The following is a 23,293-nucleotide window of genomic DNA, read 5'->3' as shown; positions in this document are numbered from 1 at the left end:
TTTATCCAAAATTATTCATTTTTGTTCCCTGGAAAGGGAATAAAATAGCATGCACATCACTGGAGCCATGCTGAACAATCCGGAACACGTAAGTATATGATTGCTGAAGTTAAAGACATCATCAATATGATTTTCTATTTTATATCATAAAGGTAAAAGTAAAGGTTTATCTTTATTATTATAATACATGTTAGGATAATCAACAGACGAGTTCAGTGCTGTGGTGCGTCTTATCATTATCACAAAAAAGATTTTTGTGTTGCAAATCTGGTTGTTGCAGCTGAGTATTGAAAAAAATTTTTTTTTTAAATATCTTTTATCGATAATAACTTATAGATTCCAGGCAGAATACTACGTATTAGCAGGAATTATCTATATGTTTTTGCAAATTATGACCTACATTGGTGAACTTGATAATGCGAGACCTTATCTCTACGGGAGAGGTTAAGTTCTCGATAAATATTAGGATCTGAAAAAGCAACGATAATGGCCTACAATATTTTACAGTTAATCTGTGTATACTTTGTCGTTGTACCAGTTACATGTGACATGGTAATTTCTCAAGAAGCCTTCTCTGCTCTCCAGGAACAAGTACAGACACTACAGGCAGTCTTCCAGAAGCAGCAAGAACAGATACACCAACAGGGGGAAAAAATCAGTAAGACAACACTTTTGTCCTATCTTGACGTGGTAACTATGTGAGAAAGACCATCTGTTCTAGTTCTTAATAAGAATGAGTTCTACAACATATTTTAAATGCTGCTAAGTTGTTGATATTTCTGACTATAAGGTAAAATGTTGTTGCCCCGACTGTAGGTACTTGTGGTCATCATGACCGATACATTGTTGTAAACACTTTCCACAACGTTACAGTACTGTGGTAAGTAAAAGACACTTCAATTCAACATAAATTTAAAATTGTTTACACACAAGAGAAGCCATCAGTATCTTGATGGTGTATTAATAGGTCAACGATAGCGGCAAAAAGGTTGGATAAAACATCTCTACCTAGGGCACAATGTATATGACCGTGAAGAAACTACTAATGAACTTTAATAACAACTCCTCAAGTACTATTTTGACGAAATAGTGATAACAACTTGAACTGTTTAACATCTAAATAGACACATGTTTGACAGTTCCTGTTTTCAATCAGTCTAGAAATAAAATTGCAGGAACCAATGTGAATTTTCAGATGATGCCTATCCTCCAGATGGTACTTCTTTAAAAAATGCAATGACAAACGTTCATTCTCAAAAAGCATTTTATCCGTCTCAAATATAAAAAAAACATCACAAAGGCCAAAGAGAAACGTACATAAAAAGAGAAAGATTTAGCCAAAACTATTTCAAGAAATAGTCAATACGGCTGCCTCATTCTAATTGGTAAACTAGAAACAAGAGCAACTTTCAAACAATAAATTGCTATATCATATAGACTAAATGTGATATTGGTTTTGATTATCTGTATATCTGTCCACTTAATACTACACTAATATATCACGTGATATGTGTCTTTTTTCCTCTGGTTAATATTACTTTCCAGAATTCACAAAATGAAGAATCAAATAATCATGCATATGAATACTATACATTTTTCAGAAAATCGTTTTAAACGATTTAAAAGGGAAAGTTACAAATATATTTTCAGATCCACATTACCAGTATTTGATTCTTTAATCTCTTTTTTTCAAGTCGATCTCGAGAAGCGTGTTCAAGAAGTTGAAGCGGAAAATGTGGAGCTGAAACGTATGTCCATTTAATTAAAGTCCATTATAATGATGTTTTTGTTAGCAAACAAGAACGTTACAGACATTACTTGCTTAAGTTGTACATGCTTCCATGTCATATTTTCTCTTGGATTGTTATAAAACCAACTTTTCCTCGTCCGCTTATGGGGTGTGCTTGATATAAAACAGATGGTTTCTATCTCTTAATTCTAATATGAGTAAGATAAGCGTAATACGAATATCAGAAACATGTTCATGTTTCATGAATAAGTACCGAATGGTTCTGTATCTAGATAATAGGGAAAATGTATCCAATTAATATTGATATTGTATCCAGATAATAGTGAAAATATGTCCAGATGATAGTGAAAATGTATCCAATTAATATTGAAATTGTATCTAGATGATAGTGAAAACTCTTGAAAGAGTGGAAAGATGTTTTACATCCCAGTCAGAGATTACCATCACAGAAACAGATTATCATATTATATCCATGGAACCAAATTCAAAGCGCAGTTCTTACCATTTTACAACAAAGACTAAAATCACTAGCGTTATCATACCACATCAAGATCGAATGCGTCTTTCCAATAGGTTTAATCCACACTGAAAAGTTACTAACATTGATAAAGATTCGGTTTATTTTGGTTCTTATGATAATCGATTTCTTCCACAGAACATTTCGAGAAAGGTGAAGCGGAACACCGGGAGTTAAAACGTGAGATCTTCCTCTCAATTTCTCAAAGAATATCCAGTATATATTGATAATCCGATAAATTATCAAAATATATCAACACACATTGTTAAATAGTGAGCATTGCGAATGTTCTGTGTGAAGATATTACAATTATTCTTGTTTTAATATAAAAAAAATTAGGTTTATATTACAATTGCGAAACAAGATACCTACTGAAAGTAATCACTCTTGAGGACCAGGATGTCTACAGGTGAAATGCAATTGTTTTCCCTGCGCTACCCCATCACACCAATACTTTTTCGTGTTCAATTTTAAAGATCAGAGCAAACGTCGGAGGTCAACAGCAAATTATTAAAAACTTACTTTATCATTTGTGCCCTAGCATGTTGACAATCGCTTTATTGAAAGTCAGCTTCAATAAGAATTATGATATATTAGTGTCCGTGAACAAGAAAGCATCAGGGAAACAAGATAGGATAAATGATACAGCACTGAATCTTCTACTAGTACCAGAAAAGTGCCACTGTCAACAGTTCAAATTCTTTCTCATTCCATCAAGTCAGTCTGAAAAAATGATGCTATGTACATAACTATATGATTAACACATACAAATGTATCCACTATTTGTTCAACAAATTTCGTTTGCTTTGCAGAACACTCCGAAACGCATATTCTAGAAGATAAGGAGGAAAACCAGGAGCTAAAGCGTATGTAGAATCAGTAAATTGATCAATCATATTGCAAAGAACATCAAATAAATATCTTAAAACAAAAATTGTGGAAAAGAACAGTGATTGTAAGACCGTGATTATTAAGATTTATTTTTCACAAAAGTAATTAAAAATGAATAACTGCTGTGGCTAGCTGTTATTTTCTCTCTATCTATGTAATACTTGGCAGTCCAGGACAATATACCCAGGTTCGCTGTATTACACTCTTATCCCTGCAATACATGCAAGCGTGACAAGAAATGGGACTGTCCCTTTCCAACTGACGTCATCGCCTGAAATAGTCATTTTCAGTGACTGTTTATATGTTGTTTTCTTGGGCAAACTTTACAAGATCTAGTTTCGGAAAATTCGTTTTCTATGTCAATTAGTCGATGAATTGCACAATAAAAAGGATTTCCGTATTATATATGGTGTCCTTTGTATTACATTTTCTATGCCTGAAGCTATTTTAAAATGATAAATGAGAAAAATATTGTTGATATGTTGGAGTGAAGGATGGGATATTTGCCCTCAAGGCCGCACAATGGGGTGGAATCCTCGGGTTTAACGACATTGTGTGACTCCTGGGTTGAAATAACTCTTATCCTACACCCAGGCAAAAGTCTCATAACACATACCCTCTAAATGGACGGCTGATGTGTCAATACATACCAGAAAAACTTCATTGCCGGAATCTATGCAGGGTTACACACATACACCCGCATAAAAAACTTCCCAGCATTTACACTGCTAAAACTTATAAACTTTCGTTTTTACTTTCACAGGTCAAAGCAAATTTCGCAAGACAAGTCTACAGAAAAGAGGTAAGAACGCTTCTAAAATGTTTATTAATTTTGCTTCACACTCTCGAAAGAGCAATGTTCGGAATGACATTTAAACATCCTCTCCTTTTCTTATCCGTATAGTCTATCAGGCACACTTCTTTTATTTGAAGTATAGTAAATGTAATAATATCTAGTATCCTTTGCTGCTTGAACAACAACTAGAAAGCATACTGGCCGGATATAACACCATATAAGGTCTACAAACCCTCACATAATGAGTCAAACATTCCGAAATGAATGAAACAAACGTTTGAAATCAATGTTAAAAGCATTCGCAAAACATAAAAGAAAAAACCAGACTGACACAGCGATGGTAATCAAACATGTATTATTTACCATTGAAATAGCAACACATCGACGACATCTGTGAATCTCGATAGCAAATCCAGTTTCAACGATTTGCACGATCGGTAGAACTTGATTGATAAAAAAATAAAATAACTTCCAAAACATATTTTTAATCTACTTGCTATAATGTCGCTAATTCTGATATTTCCCTGTTTTATTGTTTACCTATGCTTAACATTTTTTTTACCGTGTATCGGTGACGTTTCCAGTTACTCATCTAAATCTTTATCTTTACTATTCGCAGAAATATTGAATGATAGTAACACTCGTATTCCCATCGATATATCTAATAAATGATAGTAATGGGTGTGGATTTTGAAGAACTTCAAAGAGGTTAAGACCAGTCTCGAAGAATGCATTGTCCTTTGCTCTTAAATTGAAATATGTGTATGATCTGGACAATGGCATTCATGAATAACTATAGGATGTATCTTTGCTGAGTTAAGCGACCAGATCCTTCAGAATCCTAACCCTATCATTTTAACTCGATCTTTTCTGTCCTATTTTGGTGGTAAACCGAAGTGTAAGTTGAATCTGGTTCAAAATCCAAGAGATTTTCTGGTAGGTATTATATTGTTTTAGTAGATATTTCATTGATATGGTTTACGTTTGTATCCAGCTTCAGGCAATGGAGCAGCAATTCATAACATTGGTTTCACTGCCTCCTTGTCAACAGTAACTGCCCTTGGTGATGGCCAAATTATAGTGTTCGACACTATTATTTCCAACGATGGCAATGGCTATGACTCGAGACATGGTCACTTCACCGCTCCAATAACTGGTCTTTATGCTTTCTCCGTAACTGTTATGTGTTATGGAAACGAGTCGGAGCTTCACGTCAATATCCTTAAAGACGGTCAGAACATAGGTGTAGCCTTCGCAAACGGCAATCATTATGATAACGGGAGCAAGCTTGTGGTTGTGCAGCTTCAGGCCGGACAGATGGTTTGGGTGCAACATGCGATTGACCCGTCTGGATACAAGATACATGGTCAAGGGTACAGTTCCTTCTCCGGGTTTCTCATACAGTCTTATTAAATGTGCAGCATCTATGTGTTCGTTTAATTATCATTTCAAGTATACCTCTCCGTCAATTTCTTTTTGAAGAATGCAATTTTTTCATGAATGGACGTTTGTCTCTTACAGCAGATTGAGATACTCAATTGTCTGCTTAAATTAAGATTATTACGGCCTTGTTTGAGATATTTTTATTTGAGGTTGAAAAGCAACCATATCCCATCATTATCCTTGAAGCCAGAAAGGTGTTGAGAAATGTTTGACATTGGTCTATATAGGAAGAATACCTTGAAATATGCATAAATTGTTTATTGGCAAGGATGGAGAAAGACAAACACCTTTCTTTGCCCTTACAAAAATACAGCTTATATTTTAAGGCAATTATCATGTATTCTCTACATATTTTAAGCATAGATTTGCCTCATAGTACTGGTACTGTTGGGGCTTGCCAACAAATAAAAAATATGAGTCAAATCAACAAAAAGATTTGAGAGTTTTTTTCCCCAAAAATGTTGAAGACATCAACACTTAAGTACCATTCATCTGAATGGCAGGTCAGTGAAGGAAGATGCCAAACGAAAAGTTTTTGAAACGGCACTTTGACTAAACTACAGGTCTTTGAAAATTGGTATTTGTTCAAAAATTTGAATCTATCAGTCATTGACAAACAAACAAAATCGGAATTTCATCATTTGTCTGTCAGAAATTAACAGTTGTATTTGCCAGTATACTAACACCTGTAGGGCGTGGTACTTAGGGGTGTCTGGCTCAGACCCCCCATCAGTGAAAATGTCTGTCACTGCTCTTTTCTGTTAAAGTGGGCCCTACTGATAAATTTGAGGCTAGTTTTAAGTTGTTACCCCATGAGCTGAGGTAGCTCAGCTGTAGGGCGTGGTACTTTGGGGTGTCTGGCTCAGACCCCCCCCCCCCCCCCCACCAGTGAAAATGTCTGTCACTGCTCTTTTCTGTTAAAGTGGGCCCCACTGATAAATTTGAGGCTGGTTTTAAGTTGTTACCCCATGAGCTGAGCTAGCATGATTTTTTGGGGCCTTTTTTTGAGCTCTGGCAGGGGTACCCCACTACGAAAAAAATCTGTCATTGGTCATTTCTAATACACTTTATCACGCTTATTACATATTTAGTTGTTTTTCGTTGTTACTCATGAAAGCTAAGCTAGCTCAAATTTTCCATGTATTATCCTGTCCCTGAGGACCACACCCACCAGCAGGGGACCAGCAGACTTTCATTTCTTTGTTTGCCCAAGTATATAGATCCTTGCTGTGCACAACAAATTTTGTTACCTTTCCAGCTAGGCTGACCCCTGTGGGCTCCTGCTCTAGAAGTGTAAGTTGAATCTGGTTCAAAATCCAAGAGATTTTCTGGTAGGTATTATATTGCTTTAGTAGATATTTCATTGATATGGTTTACGTTTGTATCCAGTTTCAGGCAATGGAGCAGGATTTCATAACATTGGTTTCACTGCCTCCTTGTCAACAGTAACTGCCCTTGGCAATGGCCAAATTATAGTGTTCGACACTATTATTTCCAACGATGGCAATGGCTATGACTCGAGATATGGTCACTTCACCGCTCCAATAACTGGTCTTTATGCTTTCTCCGTAACTGTTATGTGTTATGGAAGCGAGTCGGAGCTTCACGTCAATATTCTTAAAGATGGTCAGAACATCGGTGTAGCCTTCGCAAACGGCAATCATTATGATAACGGGAGCAAGTTTGTGGTTGTGCAGCTTCAGGCCGGACAGGTGGTTTGGGTGGAACACGCGAATGAACCGTCTGGATACAAGATACATGGTCAAGGGTACAGTTCCTTCTCCGGGTTTCTCATACAATCTTATTAAATGTGCAGCATCTATGTGTTCGTTTAATTATCATTACAAGTATACCTCTCCGTCAATTTCTTTTTGAAGAATGCAAATTTTTCATGAATGGACGTTTGTCTCTTACAGCAGATTGAGATGCTCAATTGTCTACTTAAATTACGATTATCACCGCCTTGTTTGAGATATTTTGTATAAGAGGTTGATAAGCAACCATATCCCATCATTATCCTTGAAGCCAGAAAGGTGTTGAGAAATGTTTGACATTGGTCTATATAGGAAGAATACATGGTCAGTACCTTGAAATATGCATTAATTGTATTTTGGCAAGAGTGGAGAAAGACAAACACCTTTCTCTGCCCATACAAAAATACAGCTTACTCTACATATTTTAAGCATAAATTTGCCTCATAGTACTGGTATTGTTGGGGCTTGCCAGCAAATAAAAAATATGAGTCAAATCAACAAAAAGATTTGAGAGGTTTTTTTTCCCAAAAATGTTGAAGACATCAACACTTAAGTACCATTCATCTGAATGGCAGGTCAGTGAAGGAAAATGCCAAATGAAAAGTTTTCCTAGACAGGTAAAGTCACGAACATGTCAAAACCTTCGAAAACAAAAATTACAAAAATACAGGTACAGTGTATTTAAAACATCTAAGTTCGAAACACAGGAGCATTTAAACAAAGAATTGAAACGGCACTTTGACTAAACTACAGGTCTTCGAAAATTGGTATTTGTTCAAAAATTTGAATCTATCTGTCATTGACAAACAGACAAAATCGGAATTTCATCATTTGTCTGTCAGAAATAATCAGTTGTAATTGTTAGTATACTAACATTTAGCTAGCAGGAAGAAGACAAATGATTTTAACACACAGGAACTAGAAAAGAACATATCAACACGTCAAAGGAATTTTATCACCACAAAAAACAGAGACAACACATCAACAAAAGAGATTTACACGGAGACTAATGAAAAGGACAGTGAAAACTTCGACTTTCAATCCTACAATTTTAAGATACTCAAAATGAAAGAATAATTCAATGATTTGTAGTTTATTGAATAATTGCGAAATCACAAGATGATAATGTAAAGAATCAACATCCTATATCCAGCAATAAATAAATTAAATCTAGAACCATGACGACAACGAAATAAATGGTAATTATTTTCAACATACGGATGCGTCAGTGTCTCTTTATTAACAGATGTGTGCCACATACTCCTGCACATATACCTAACGCAAACTTTTTTACACACACCAAAATTCTCTTTCAAATGCTTTCTTTGTCAAACACATTATCATTATACAGTGTTGCAAAATTATTTGGTGTTCAAAGTTAAGTAAAAAAAGAATACTTATCATTTGTTTCATTTCTGTCTTATAAGTGTATCATTCTATATTTGTACCTATGCAACAAATCAGCATTCTAAATCTATTATTAAGTAAATGAAAAGACACAAAGCAGAGCTAACTACAAAAACTTCACGATGAAAAAATCATCAAAAATTGAGGAAAATTAATTTTAATCAAATAAGAAAAAAAACCTTAATTATATGATAAATGGTACTATTCAACAAAGATGTGAAGCAAATATCAAATCAATTGGACATTAAGAAAAAAATTATGGTGAAATACAGAAGACAACCCTGGAAAATATGCTTTTAAAACTTAAGTCCAAAAACATGGTCAAACAATAAAGAAAAAAAAATATCATTTGTTTAATTTGCCTTCGTAGCATGCATCACCCCATACCAATATCTACGTAAAAAATCGGCAAAGTAAGTCCATAATCAGCTACACCCAAAAATGAAATGCTGAAAATGTGACATTAAAATCACCACCAAAATATGGGTTTCAGTTAAAGAAGGAAAACACCCATATTATATCTTAAATGGCACTGTTGAAGGTGTGAACAAACGCTCAAGTCAAATGAATGCTCTGGAAAACGGCTATTTTTCAAAATGCATAGCCTGACAAAAATTATATCTATTTGTATATGAAAGGGGAATAACTCTCTGAAAGGGGGGGGGGATGCAAAGTCACATCAGTGGGAACACCTCCATTCCCACATAATTTCATCTATTTGTTAACCGATCGAATGCATCGCAGGAGAAAGTTTTTCAACGGATCAACGTGCCCACGGACAGAGAAGCTGAATCCAGTATACCCCCAACTTTGTTGTGGGGCATATAATAAGAACAGGTGTTTTAAAACGGTAAGCATCTTGCTTCATGAACAACACTCCTTGTGTATATAACGGTCATTCAATGAAAGTAATGCCATGTTCAAACTGTTCTTATTTCAACCTTAATCAATTTATAAATCTGATGCTGTGGTATTTTCATTTCAACTTTCATAGTCAATGTATGAACTTATCGTTGTGGTATTTTCATTTCAACTTTCATAGTCAATGTATGACTTAATTGTTGTGGTAAATTCATTTCATCATTCATAGTCAATGTATGACTTTTATCGTTAAGTTATTTGTCATTTCAACCTTATAGTCTAGTCAATATATAACTTCAACATTGTGGTATCTTCACTCGATAGAGCTAAAGAGAAGTTCTCTCTAGCCAAGTGGTCTATTGCTGCTAGTATTTAACAGGGTTACAAATCTATGACCTTCTTGTCGTGGTATTTTTGTTTCAACTTTCACTGTCAATGTAGGACTTTATCTTTGTGTTATTTTTGTTTCAACTTTTACAGTCAATACACGACTTCATCTTTATGGTATTTGTCATTTCAATCATAATACAACTACATTGATGTAGGCATATGAATTTATTGTTGTGGTTTTTTATCATTTTAAATGTCATAAAAGTAATTCGATGTTGTTGTGATATTTTTTATTTCAACCTTTACAATAAATGTTATGATATTTGGTAAATCAACATACATAAACTTCATTATTGAAATGTTCGGTGTTTCAACTTTTATAAACATACGACTTTCTTGCTGCGATATTTCTACATTCTTGATGAACGTATGACTGTTTTTACTTTTAACATAAGATATGACTGACAAGTCAACAGTACCAGTACACACAGGATCGGTTTGATATAGTCTTTAATAACAGTTGATAAAACTTCTCCAGAATATGAAGACATGTCAGGTTTCCATCACTACAGAGCAATGACATTCCTTAATAGATTCCTGTGTATATGCCCATGCTTATGTCTGTCATCATTTTCTAGTACTGGTCACAGTATATAGTTACAGATTCACTCTACCCACTTATATGTTTCACTAAGTCATCACAAGCTCTTCACAATCACTCTCTACTTGACATTCCTATGTGCCACATTTCAGTCACTATCATCACTTCCTCCTCCGCTCTGGTCCCTGGTATCAACGTTGTCCTTCTGCATATTTCCTTTTTTCATTTTAGCAATTAAATCTAAAATAAAATTTATAAATTAGTCAATCTTTTTTTTTTGTTTGTTTACATTATGAGTTAACATACAAAGTATATACTATTGTAAAATGCCAGACAAATTCTGTGAAAAAGCTCAACAGTGACTCAAAATAATAAAACAGAAAGATTCCTATGAAATTTTGGAAGATATGAAATAGATCCAGAAAAAAATGTTAACTTTGAAAAAAAAATTGAGCCTTCCAGCCTAAAAATCAAACAGAGTCTGAATTTGCAGTTATTTAGGAAAAGAGCACATCCGGTGAAATTAAACACATTCATCTTTATACTACACACACCTCTGGTGGGGTTTATCTATACTACACACACCTCTGGTGGGGTTTATCTATACTACACACACCTCTGGTGGGGTTTATCTATACTACACACACCTCTGGTGGGGTTTATCTATACTACACACACCTCTGGTGGGGTTTATCTATACCACACACACCTCTGGTGGGGTTTATCTATACTACACACACCTCTGGTGGGGTTTATCTATACTACACACACCTCTGGTGGGGTTTATCTATACTACACACACCTCTGGTGGGGTTTATCTATACTACACACACCTCTGGTGGAGTTTATCTATACTACACACACCTCTGGTGGGGTTTATCTATACTACACACACCTCTGGTGGGGTTTATCTATACTACACACACCTCTGGTGGGGTTTATCTATACTACACACACCTCTGGTCAGGTTTATCTATACTCTGGTGGGGTTTATCATACTACACACTCTGGTGGGGTTTATCTATACTACACACACCTCTGGTGGGGTTTACACACACACCTCTGGTGGGGTTTATCTATACTACACACACCTCTGGTGGGGTTTATCTACTTTACTACACACACACCTCTGGTGGGGTTTATCTATACTACACACACACCTCTGGTGGGGTTTATCTATACTACACACACCTCTGGTGGGGTTTATCTATACTACACACACCTCTGGTGGGGTTTATCTATACTACACACACCTCTGGTGGGGTTTATCTATACTACACACACCTCTGGTGGGGTTTATCTATACTACACACCTCTGGTGGGGTTTATCTATACTACACACACACCTCTGGTGGGGTTTATCTATACTACACACACCTCTGGTGGGGTTTATCTATACTACACACACCTCTGGTGGGGTTTATCTATACTACACACACCTCTGGTGGGGTTTATCTATACTACACACACCTCTGGTGGGGTTTATCTATACTACACACACCTCTGGTGGGTTTTATCTGGTGGGGTTTATCTATACTACACACACCTCTGGTGGGGTTTATCTATACTACACACACCTCTGGTCAGGTTTATCTATACTACACACACCTCTGGTGGGGTTTATCTATACTACACACACCTCTGGTGGGGTTTATCTATACTACACACACCTCTGGTGGGGTTTATCTATACTACACACACCTCTGGTGGGGTTTATCTATACTACACACACCTCTGGTGGGGTTTATCTATACTACACACATACCTCTGGTGGGGTTTATCTATACTACACACACCTCTGGTGGGGTTTATCTATACTACACACACCTCTGGTGGGGTTTATCTATACTACACACACCTCTGGTCAGGTTTATCTATACTACACACACCTCTGGTGGGGTTTATCTATACTACACACCTCTGGTGGGGTTTATCTATACTACACACACTTCTGGTGGGGTTTATCTATACTACACAAACCTTTAGCTGGATTAAACACTCCCATGGTCTGTTCTCCACATACAAAACATCTCTTGGACTTCCTGTACTGGCTGAGTGCACATTTTTCACAGAAGTAGTGTTTACATCTGTAACAAATTAAAAGATATCTCGTATCAAGCGATGGATAGTATCTCAAAGATTAATTAGGAAATCCTTAGTTTTAGATACATCTTTTTCTACCGTGGAATCAGATCTCTTAAGCATGATATATTTTAAATATTTTGATTCTTACAATTATAAACCTTCATTATAGTCTGAATTCATCATTACATGAAAATTTTCATGCTCATTCTTAAATTACAGACAGATGGACAGAAGCCAAGTGGACTATGTCATACAACCTAAGGAATGCCTATTAGCAGTGTGTACTCAGCAAGGCATATTCCATATAATTAGCTAGATAAGCCAACTGTATTCTGTATGAAAGAGAACTTACTTCGTCAATATTAGGCCAGTGTGTACATTTTGTGTGTAAGGGGCTTACTTTGTCACTGTTAGGCCAGTGGGTACATTTTGTATGTAAGAGGCTCACTTTGTCACTATTAGGCCAGTGGGTACATTTTGTATGTAAGCGGCTCATTTTGTCACTATAAGGCCTGTGGGTACATTTTGTATATTAGAGGCTCACTTTGTCACTGTTAGGTCATTGGGTACATTTTGTATATTAGAGGCTCACTTTGTCACTGTTAGGCCTGTAGGTACATTTTGTATGAAAGAGAACTTACTTTGTTACTATAGGGTCTTTGAAGAATTCTCGACAAATGAAACATTTGAATGGCAGGTCGTCTTCATCACTACTTATCTCATAATTCCCCTCATCTACAAAACAAAATCTACATCTAAATTGGTTTTCTTGATAACAATATCATATCAAAATTGCAAAAAGAACCCATATACTTAAAATCTGAACATCAATTTCATATTTTCAGTCAACAGACCATGAAATAGTATCCATTTACCAACAAAATAATGTATATTTTCATTTCTCATTTAATACAAAATTGGTTCATATATTACATTTCTTCGAGTCTGATTTAAAATCTTCATCTTCAGAATCATGACCCACTTCTTCACTCACTCGTACCACAGACTTAACTGTTGTACCCACTTCTTCACTCACTCATATCACAGACTTAACTGTTGTATCCACTTCTTCACTCAGTCGTATCACAGACTTAACTGTTGTACCCACTTCTTCACTCACTCATATCACAGACTTAACTGTTGCACCCACTTCTTCACTCATATCACAGACTTAACTGTTGTACCCACTTCTTCACTCACTCATATCACAGACTTAACTGTTGTACCCACTTCTTCACTCACTCATATCACAGACTTAACTGTTGTACCCACTTCTTCACTCACTCATATCACAGACTTAACTGTTGTACCCACTTCTTCACTCAATCATATCACAGACTTAACTGTTGGACCCACTTCTTCACTCACTCATATCACAGACTTAACTGTTGTACCCACTTCTTCACTCAATCATATCACAGACTTAACTGTTGTACCCACTTCTTCACTCAATCATATCACAGACTTAACTGTTGGACCCACTTCTTTACTCACTCATATCACAGACTTAACTGTTGTACCCACTTCTTCACTCAATCATATCACAGACTTAACTGTTGTACCCACTTCTTCACTCAATCATATCACAGACTTAACTGTTGTACCCACTTCTTCACTCACTTGTATCACAGACTTAACTGTTGTACCCACTTCTTCACTCAATCATATCACAGACTTAACTGTTGTACCCACTTCTTCACTCAATCATATCACAGACTTAACTGTTGTACCCACTTCTTCACTCACTCATATCACAGACTTAACTGTTGTACCCACTTCTTCACTCAATCATATCACAGACTTAACTGTTGTACCCACTTCTTCACTCACTTGTATCACAGACTTAACTGTTGTACCCACTTCTTCACTCACTCATATCACAGACTTAACTGTTGTACCCACTTCTTCACTCAATCATATCACAGACTTAACTGTTGTACCCACTTCTTCACTCACTCGTATCACAGACTTAACTGTTCTACCCACTTCTTCACTCACTCATATCACAGACTTAACTGTTGTACCCACTTCTTTACTCACTCATATCACAGACTTAACTGTTGTACCCACTTCTTCACTCGTATCACAGACTTAACTGTTGTACCCACTTCTTCACTCACTCGTATCACAGACTTAACTGTTGTACCCACTTCTTCACTCACTCATATCACAGACTTAACTGTTGTACCCACTTCTTTACTCACTCATATCACAGACTTAACTATTGTACCCACTTCTTCACTCACTTGTATCACAGACTTAACTGTTGTACCCACTTCTTCACTCAATCATATCACAGACTTAACTGTTGTACCCACTTCTTCACTCAATCATATCACAGACTTAACTGTTGTACCCACTTCTTCACTCACTCATATCACAGACTTAACTGTTGTACCCACTCCTTCACTCACTCATATCACAGACTTAACTGTTGTACCCACTCCTTCACTCACTCATATCACAGACTTAACTGTTGTACCCACTTCTTCACTCACTCATATCACAGACTTAACTGTTGTACCCACTTCTTCACTCACTCGTACCACAGACTTAACTGTTGTACCCACTTCTTCACTCACTCGTATCACAGACTTAACTGTTGTACCCACTTCTTCACTCACTCATATCACAGACTTAACTGTTGTACCCACTTCTTCACTCACTCATATCACAGACTTAACTGTTGTACCCACTTCTTCACTCACATATCACAGACTTAACTGTTGTACCCACTTCTTCACTCACTCATATCACAGACTTAACTGTTGTACCCACTTCTTTACTCACTCATATCACAGACTTAACTGTTGTACCCACTTCTTCACTCACTCATATCACAGACTTAACTGTTGTACCCACTTCTTCAACTGTTGTACTGTTGTACCACTTCTATCACAGACTTACTCACTTCATATCACAGACTTAACTGTTGTACCCACTTCTTCACTCACTCGTACCACAGACTTAACTGTTGTACCCACTTCTTCACTCACTCATATCACAGACTTAACTGTTGTACCCACTTCTTCACCCACTTCTTCACTTGTATCACAGACTTAACATATTCTTCACAGACTTAACCCACTGTTGTATCCTGTTGTACTTCACTCGTATCACAGACTCATATCACAGACTTAACTGTTGTACCCACTTCTTTACTCACTCATATCACAGACTTAACTGCTGTACCCACGTCTTTCCTAACTCATATCACAGACTTAACTGTATCACAGACTTAACTGTTCTACCCACTTCTTCACTCACTCACATCACAGACTTAACTGTTGTACCCACTTCTTCACTCACTCGTATCACAGACTTAACTGCTGTACCCACTTCTTCACTCACTCATATCACAGACTTAACTGTTGTACCCACTTCTTCACTCACTCGTATCACAGACTTAACTGTTGTACCCACTTCTTTACTCACTCATATCACAGACTTAACTGTTGTACCCACTTCTTCACTCACTCATATCACAGACTTAACTGTTGTACCCACTTCTTCACTCACTCATATCACAGACTTAACTGTTGTACCCACTTCTTCACTCACTCATATCACAGACTTAACTGTTGTACCCACTTCTTCACTCACTCGTATCACAGACTTAACTGTTGTACCCAATTCTTCACTCACTCGTATCAAAGACTTAACTGTTGTACCCACTTCTTCACTCACTCATATCACAGACTTAACTGTTGTACCCACTTCTTTACTCACTCATATCACAGACTTAACTGTTGTACCCACTTCCTCACTCACTCACTCACTCATACCATGTACTTGACTATGATGTATCTTACCATTTTTTCCATATCTCCCTTCTTCCATTTCGCGCTCAAGCTGCCAGCCATGTTTATAATCACCTCTGTCATGAAAAAACTTGCATGAATCTGAAATCAGAAGTAAATCATATGCACTAGGTTGATATTACCTAAGGTCAACATCACATGTACAAAGTATCTGTGATACTGCTCACATGACCAACATTAAATTGATTCAGCCAAGATTTATCAAATCCACAAAAGTTCCAAGCTCTACAAATCAACCTCAAAAACAAGTATGTAACAATTTTACAAGCATAGTACTTTTTTTTGTTTTAAAAACCTTGATTTTATTGTCACAAAATCTGAGATTCTGTTCAAGTGGAATAATTTCTAACAGGAGATTCAGAGCAAGTCTGTATTACAGGTTTAAATTTCATAATTATGTCAAAGAAATTACACCCAATTGAAAAAGATCAGTAGGTATGAGGTCTGAACATGGTCTAGTCAAAAATCTTGAAAAACAGGCATAATTTCATAACAGATACATGACAATTACTTTAAGAATAATGTGCAGATACACAACTTCAGACAATTGACGACGTTTGTATTCAATAGATGTAGTTTTACAAACATATGATTGCATCGTTACAGAAAGGACACAACTTTGATAATAAAACCTGGATCAATAAGAGAGTGTGTGATCACCATTTTTAAATCTGCCGAGTACAGCGGTGAAGTTCTATGAATTTCAATTTGGCTGTCCATTCAGACTAGCTACATCTTCAGAGAAAACTCAGACCAATGAATGGACACAAAACCTTATTTCAGTACACATCCTGCTACAGAGTGTTGAGATTTCAGGAGTTTGATATTACACCTCAAATTAAGATATATACAGGTACAAAATAACAGGGAAAAAATACACATTCCTGTCAAGTACCCCGACTAGGAATCAAACTCAGGTCTCTGGTGTGATAATCGACTGCCTCTATCAACTGAGTCAAAGAAGCATGCTCTATCAGCTGAGTGACAGAGACTGTACTTAACATTATATACAAGCCACACCAACCCACTCCTATTACACATTTATATGCAATGATCTAAAATTTTCATTTGTCAATTCTTTTTTTACTAGTCTGTTATATATATATAGGAGACAACATGAAGTGTACCATGATGGAACCATCTGCAATACTAGAACATACAAGTATATACTTTTCCTAATACTAAAACTTGAAAGATTGATCTTTCCCTGGTGACAACAAATGATGGCAAGCCTTGAAATATATGATAAGGATATATGTACATTTATATAGTAACACTGACCCCCAAATCCACAAAATCCTGTTTCTTTATAGTCTTTACAGATGTCAGGTTGGTAATCCCATCTTACTGTGGCACGAAGGTTTGCTGGAGCACGGATTGGTCCTTTTCTGAAAGAATGATATTCTCAGTATATTGTGTACTAAGGAATCATTTCAAAAGAATCCTGATGATCAAGGATTGATGAATTCAAATTATGTTAAGTTTCATGTGCTTCACATTTACATTCATATCTGGCAGAAATTAAGGACTCTCTGAAGTCAGTAGCCATTTCTAAGGTCAAGGCCCTAAGTGTGTGGTAAGTATATGTAAACATGTTATATTTACAGTATGGTTTGACAGTACAGTAATCTCACCTGACCATCCCACTGGAGGCGTTGCCCTGAGCTGTGTCACGCTTCTCATAAAACACCTGGTAGTTGTTTAAGCCTTTGTACACCTTATCATCCTCCTTTCCCTTACCTTCCTGTAAAGACAGACTGTCAAAATCATGGATGGCATATCTTGCTGAAAATGAAACAGACAGGAAGGGCCTGCATGGATTACCTGGATATTTTAGGGATCAGTACAAAACATTTTCTGTTTAATAATTCCTCATTTTAGGATCCATCCATCAGTACCATGAGGGATGAAAGGTTGTCATAACATCTAACTTTCTAATGATTCAAATATGATTCAAAGTAGGTACATTAACAGAACACTCAACTTAAATTTATGATTTATTTCCCCTACTGTGCCTCATCCCTCTTCACATTGATAATAGACCATCTGTTTATAAGCTACAAACAATATTCAAATAAAAGACATTTTCTGTATAAAAAGATGGATTCTATTAACACTTCCCTATACATGTCTCTATTTCCCCTATTGGTCCTCATCCCTATCCTTCCAAAGGTTTGTTTGTTTAGTTAATTGCCCTGTGAACAGCCAGGGTCATTTCATAGTGTTTGTTTGTTAAAGCTAGTGACTACTTAACTGGATATCACACAAGAGGACCAGAGCAACTAAGGTAAAGTGCCTTGCATAATAACACTACCAGAAATGCATATAACGATCCGTGATCTCAGCCCTCAGCCTCTTGACAACAACGGCCATCAGAGACGGGATATGTTTCCCGAATCGGAAAAAATTTAAGTATGAAAATAAACAAAGGGTACGGAGCAAGCTATGATTCTTGTGCATTACCTCCTTCTCATTGAGGTTTATCTACCTATGAAGTTTCAAATTGATACCTCTTGTAGTTTTAGTGTAATGCTCCAGACAAAATTTAAGTATGAAAAATAACAAAGGGCAGTAACTCCTAAGTTATGCAAAAGAGAGTGACAGTTCTGAGGCACTGCACTTCTCCTTGTTGAGATCTATCTACCTATTAAGTTTTATGTTGATACCTCTTATAGTTTTTATGATAAGTGGAGACTATATGCTCTCCCTTCAAGAAGCATAAAAACAAACCATGCTGGTTAGGAATTGAACCACACACCTTGCATCAATACTAGAATAAACTCTCAGCTATAAATTGACATCACTTCATCATATATTGATGTAAATACATTTAAAAATTACTTCCAGTACCAGTACTTATATCTAAAAATGGCAAAACACAATATTAATAATAGATATATATCTATATATATATATATCAGAGAACACTTCCTTTGGGCTCCATACCTTGTTGATCTGTTGAGATTTTTCAAATATTGCCTGAGCATCCTGTTCTTTAGCTGTGTCTATCTCCACGATGGAAGTTGCCCCCATGTCTGTTGGCCCTTCTCGTTTCTGCAAAGTTCAATCACTAAAATTTCTGTTCCATGTTGTTAAATAAGAAATATCTTAATCACTGTAATGTTTCATTCATGATACCAATTCATCAACATTTTACGATTTAAAGATTTACTTGCATTGATTTTCATGTAGTTTTTGATTATTTAGTAGCTTTGACCATTTTTTACTGGGAAGCTCAGATGTGACTCATAGCATTGAATATTGTTTCAAGATAACAGCATTCTATATGACACTGTTAATTTCTGGTGAATTTGAGCCCTGAATATGATTGTGACTACATACCCCTGAACGCGACGACTTGTAACTGACTGATATCTTGTCCTCGTCACTGTCGCTGCTGTATTGGTGGTCTTGATTAGCTTTCAACCTCCCCGTCTGTGTAGGAGAAACATTTCAAACGTGGCATATCAAAAAGTAAGTAGAATATTATATATTGGTCAAACAGAAAGAACAAAAAAGGAATCGTAAGTGAAATCATTAAAAAACAAGCAGAGTATCTGTTGGCACAATAGATGATCACATATGTGCTTAAACTTCACTTAGAATAAGTATTTGGCCGTTTTGAAGAAGGCAAAACCTGTATGCAGGTTCATTATGCATTTTAATGACAAAAGGTGTTTCAGCTATGAAACACAATCAATTACTTATAGAATAAATCATCTCATAGGTATTTCAGATGCAGACATGACAAAAAATGCATACTGATTGCATCATTGGATTCTTAATGAACGTTTTCTTTTCCCTTTTCTTGACCACAGTTCCATCATCACTGTCACCTGAAGAAGAAAAAACATGAAAAAATATATACCAGTACAAAAGTAATGACATATCTACAAATTTCATCTTGATTTTTTAGGTGATTTCTTTGCAGACTCTGACTTATGTTATCGGGTTTTAATTAAGTTAATTAAGTTTATTTTTGGTGCCAGACTCCAAAAACATATAAAATACAGATATAACATATAATAAACACAACATTCAAAAAAATAAAATTTCAGTCCACTTCACTTCTTTAAAGTTTATGTTGTTATTTCAGCTTTACAGTTAGAGAAGAATTCTTGTTTTTTCCTGAGATTGTCCAAAACTTTTGAAGGCATTTACATTTGATGCAGACACATTTCCGGTGGTCTCACTATTTGCCAACATCAGACAAAATTGAATACGAGAACCAATGAGAAGACTAATTACTGATAAGAAATTCAGGCACTGACAAGAAGAACTGATGTCTAAAATAAAAACAAAACATAAATGACGAATTAAGAAAATAAATGTTATCAGATCTGGTATATACATATTTTTTTTCAACAAATTCAAGAGCTTTCATAGAAATTGGTAACAAAACAATTTCCTGACATTGACATTTATTGAAGTAATACAAAGTTTCTTTATAATCTGATGATAGTAAATAGTTTTTTTTTTATTTTGGAATCAATTATACTTGGTCAAAACCGTGTATTGTGAATGATTCTAATTGATTCTGACTCTGACACACATTCCAACAACTACACTGTCGAAAGGTAAAACCTATGGGGACTTCTGGGACTGACAAGAAGAAAAAACAAAGCCAAACATTAAATTACAAATTATTTGAAGAAATACTAGCTTAATTGTGAGCAAAATTATGTTCCAGACACAAAAAGATGGATCGAATGATAGACAAACAGACCAAGTACTAAGTATTTGTGCCCTGAAAAATTTTTGGGAATCAAAAAAATCAGTTGAAGAAAGTATCTTCAAACCGATATGCTTAATATACATCAAATTGCTTAGATTTGTTAATTTTCTAAGTGAAGTCACACAGATTCTGATGTTCTTTGAAAAATTATCAACATGACAAAGTGTACTTGAGGACTTAATGTTTATATACACAAACTTAGACATATATCTAAGTCGTTACCAGAACAGAACTTCTAACAACAACCACTAGCATCTTATGTTAAAATGGAAACTGAAATGTTCTAACGACATAATGAAATACATACATTTTCTTTGCCAATCAAAAAAAGTCAATCTAAGGTATTTAAAGCAATCACAAATATCATGAGCCAATCATATATTTATAAAAACAAATATTATCTCAACAGTCTCATACAGAACATAGCTGGTACGAAAACAGCATTTTTTTAATACCCACAAACTATAGTCAATTTCTCAGAGTGCTTCCAGATACAACTCCATTACTTCTTCTGACTGTTTCAGACTGTCCTTAACAAAACATGTCTAACTTCTATACTTAAAGATTATAGGTCTGTCCAACACTCTGCAAAACTGCTTTGGCAACGAGCTCCAAAAACATTCCCACTTATCTACTTTTAGATATTCTTTTCTCTTGGTCTAGCAGCTATTACCACATGATGTGATCTTCAAGTTCAAATATAGATGAAAGTGGTCATTACTATTGTGTAAAATCACCGTGTCTGTGGTTCGTACTGTACTGTACCCTCCAATGTTGATCCTAGTTCCTATTTAAAAAGTTATATAGTGTTGGTTACTCGAGTGGAGAGCTAGAAGGCAATAAAGCAGTTTGCCACCAAATGTCACTTTATGTCAGTCCAGAATTCGAATCAAGGGAGGTAAACATCATAGCTTTCACACACTGGATTACCATCCTTAGCTACATTTTTTTCTCCACTAGAGAGAATTCATTGAAACTAATACTCCATGGTAAATGTATATATCAACCAATCAAAATGAAACAATTGATTGCCCTGATCTGTCATTGTATTTTCAAAGTGAAGTCTGGCAGAGAGTAGAAAAACTATAACAGGCAATAGTTTTCACTACACTATGTAGTTTGTATACATGTATATTAACATGCAAATATAGATGCAGTAATAGAATTTTCATAACCTGCATGAGCAACACATTCAGCCAAAAAAGTTAATTGTTTTTTGTTGTTGTACTTAATGATTGCATTATAGGATTCGAAACCGACAAAGATTTGTGCATTTATGTTGCATTTTCTAAATGACCGTATCATTGGAACTAAAATTTTGAGTTATTGTGTTAAAATTGCAACACCATTACACTCTGGACAAAGGTTTTTTTTTTCAAAGTCATTTAGATCAATGACAATAAAAGTTTGCAGATATGTGGCTATAAATTCCAGAATCATAAAAGGGTGTGCAAATATGACTGACCATAGAAAATATTGTATTTTGTTTATAATCATAGATGGTGTCTGTGCATCATATTAATACAATAACTAAAAAAACTGCATATGTGAATAAACAAACAGCAATCAAAGCATTTTTCTTCTTCTCATGTCACCAGTGTTGGTAAATTACACCTCTTGTTGCAAACTTTAACATCGTGTCGGTTTTCATCGGTAAATTGTGAGACCTTTTTCAGGTATACTGTTGTATTTTACCGTTCTTATTGAGAAAGCGTCTTTTGGTATTGCAGAAGTTGATCGCTTGGAGTAACTTTTCTAAAGGACACTTTTATAACGGCCTTTCAGCAGACGAGAGCTTTTGACAGTACACTAGTATTCACCACAGGCACCTGTATCTGGGATGTAAATAACGCAAGTACCAATCCATTCCTCTATCGCATCATAAATTGGACTGGATTTTTACTTATGTTGTTTATGTTCCAGATAAGTACTACAACAATATAAGAGGTTTTACGCGGCGAGATATTTATGACAGGCGGCGCAATAATTTCAGATAATAAAACGGCCGACCAGCGGCCTCATATGTTATAGATACAGTTACATGTGCCGCTGTGTGTACACTGATCAATTGTTAACAAAATTATCGAAACGTGACAGTGTTACCACTCAAATCGAATTCAATTGCATGCAAATTATTTTCTTAGTATGTATTACTGCTAGATTCGCTGTGTTTCCTCCGTCTTGTTTGCTGTCGACTTCTTTTGTTGAAAAAACTACACGCTGGTCTTTCAGATGTAGTGTCATCAGCCATTTTGAACGTTGCGCCTACGAACGTTATGTAACATCCTTTTTGATTGGATAA

The 23,293-nt window shown here is 35.7% G+C and overlaps 2 protein-coding genes across 2 annotated transcripts; one reads left to right on the top strand and one right to left on the bottom strand.

Moving 5' to 3' along the window:
- Positions 1-549: 549 nt before the first annotated feature.
- Positions 550-7,205, top strand: LOC132560598 (uncharacterized). The gene is made up of 6 exons (XM_060225261.1): positions 550-658; positions 1,695-1,748; positions 3,080-3,133; positions 3,922-3,960; positions 4,949-5,320; positions 6,787-7,205. The coding sequence occupies exons 1-6, from the start codon at positions 550-552 to the stop codon at positions 7,203-7,205; spliced, it is 1,047 nt and encodes a 348-aa protein (XP_060081244.1).
- A 2,754-nt stretch (positions 7,206-9,959) lies between these two features.
- Positions 9,960-23,242, bottom strand: LOC132560613 (E3 ubiquitin-protein ligase RNF113A-like). The gene is made up of 10 exons (XM_060225276.1): positions 23,146-23,242; positions 20,019-20,092; positions 19,599-19,691; positions 19,203-19,310; positions 17,891-18,000; positions 17,538-17,644; positions 16,248-16,337; positions 13,077-13,170; positions 12,331-12,437; positions 9,960-10,590 (listed from the first exon to the last, which is right to left on the bottom strand). Exons 1-10 carry the CDS (start codon positions 23,240-23,242, stop codon positions 10,499-10,501), a joined length of 972 nt encoding a protein of 323 aa, XP_060081259.1. The 3' UTR covers positions 9,960-10,498.
- Between the last annotated feature and the right edge of the window lie 51 nt (positions 23,243-23,293).

This window comes from Ylistrum balloti, unplaced genomic scaffold (genome assembly GCF_031769215.1).
Source record: "Ylistrum balloti isolate Yb309-2 unplaced genomic scaffold, AGI_CSIRO_Ybal_v1 Utg371086, whole genome shotgun sequence".
In the NCBI taxonomy this organism is placed as follows: Eukaryota; Metazoa; Mollusca; class Bivalvia; order Pectinida; family Pectinidae; genus Ylistrum; species Ylistrum balloti.
The sequence above is the reverse complement of the archived record's forward strand: the minus strand, read 5'-3'. Positions and strand labels throughout refer to the sequence as shown.

What these genes read in the sequence shown, in the direction of transcription:
- LOC132560598 (XM_060225261.1), top strand. Translation starts at nt 550, where the DNA reads ATGGTAATTTCTCAAGAAGCCTTCTCTGCTCTCCAGGAACAAGTACAG. An exon ending in CCAACAGGGGGAAAAAATCA is followed by an intron (nt 659 to 1,694) that starts GTAAGACAACAC and finishes CTTTTTTTCAAG; the next exon opens with TCGATCTCGAGAAGCGTGTT. An exon ending in GGAAAACCAGGAGCTAAAGC is followed by an intron (nt 3,134 to 3,921) that starts GTATGTAGAATC and finishes TTACTTTCACAG; the next exon opens with GTCAAAGCAAATTTCGCAAG.
- LOC132560613 (XM_060225276.1), bottom strand. Translation starts at nt 23,242, where the DNA reads ATGGCTGATGACACTACATCTGAAAGACCAGCGTGTAGTTTTTTCAAC. An exon ending in AATCTCAACAGATCAACAAG is followed by an intron (nt 18,001 to 19,202) that starts GTATGGAGCCCA and finishes CTGTCTTTACAG; the next exon opens with GAAGGTAAGGGAAAGGAGGA. An exon ending in AGTGTTTAATCCAGCTAAAG is followed by an intron (nt 10,591 to 12,330) that starts GTTTGTGTAGTA and finishes ATTTTATTTTAG; the next exon opens with ATTTAATTGCTAAAATGAAA.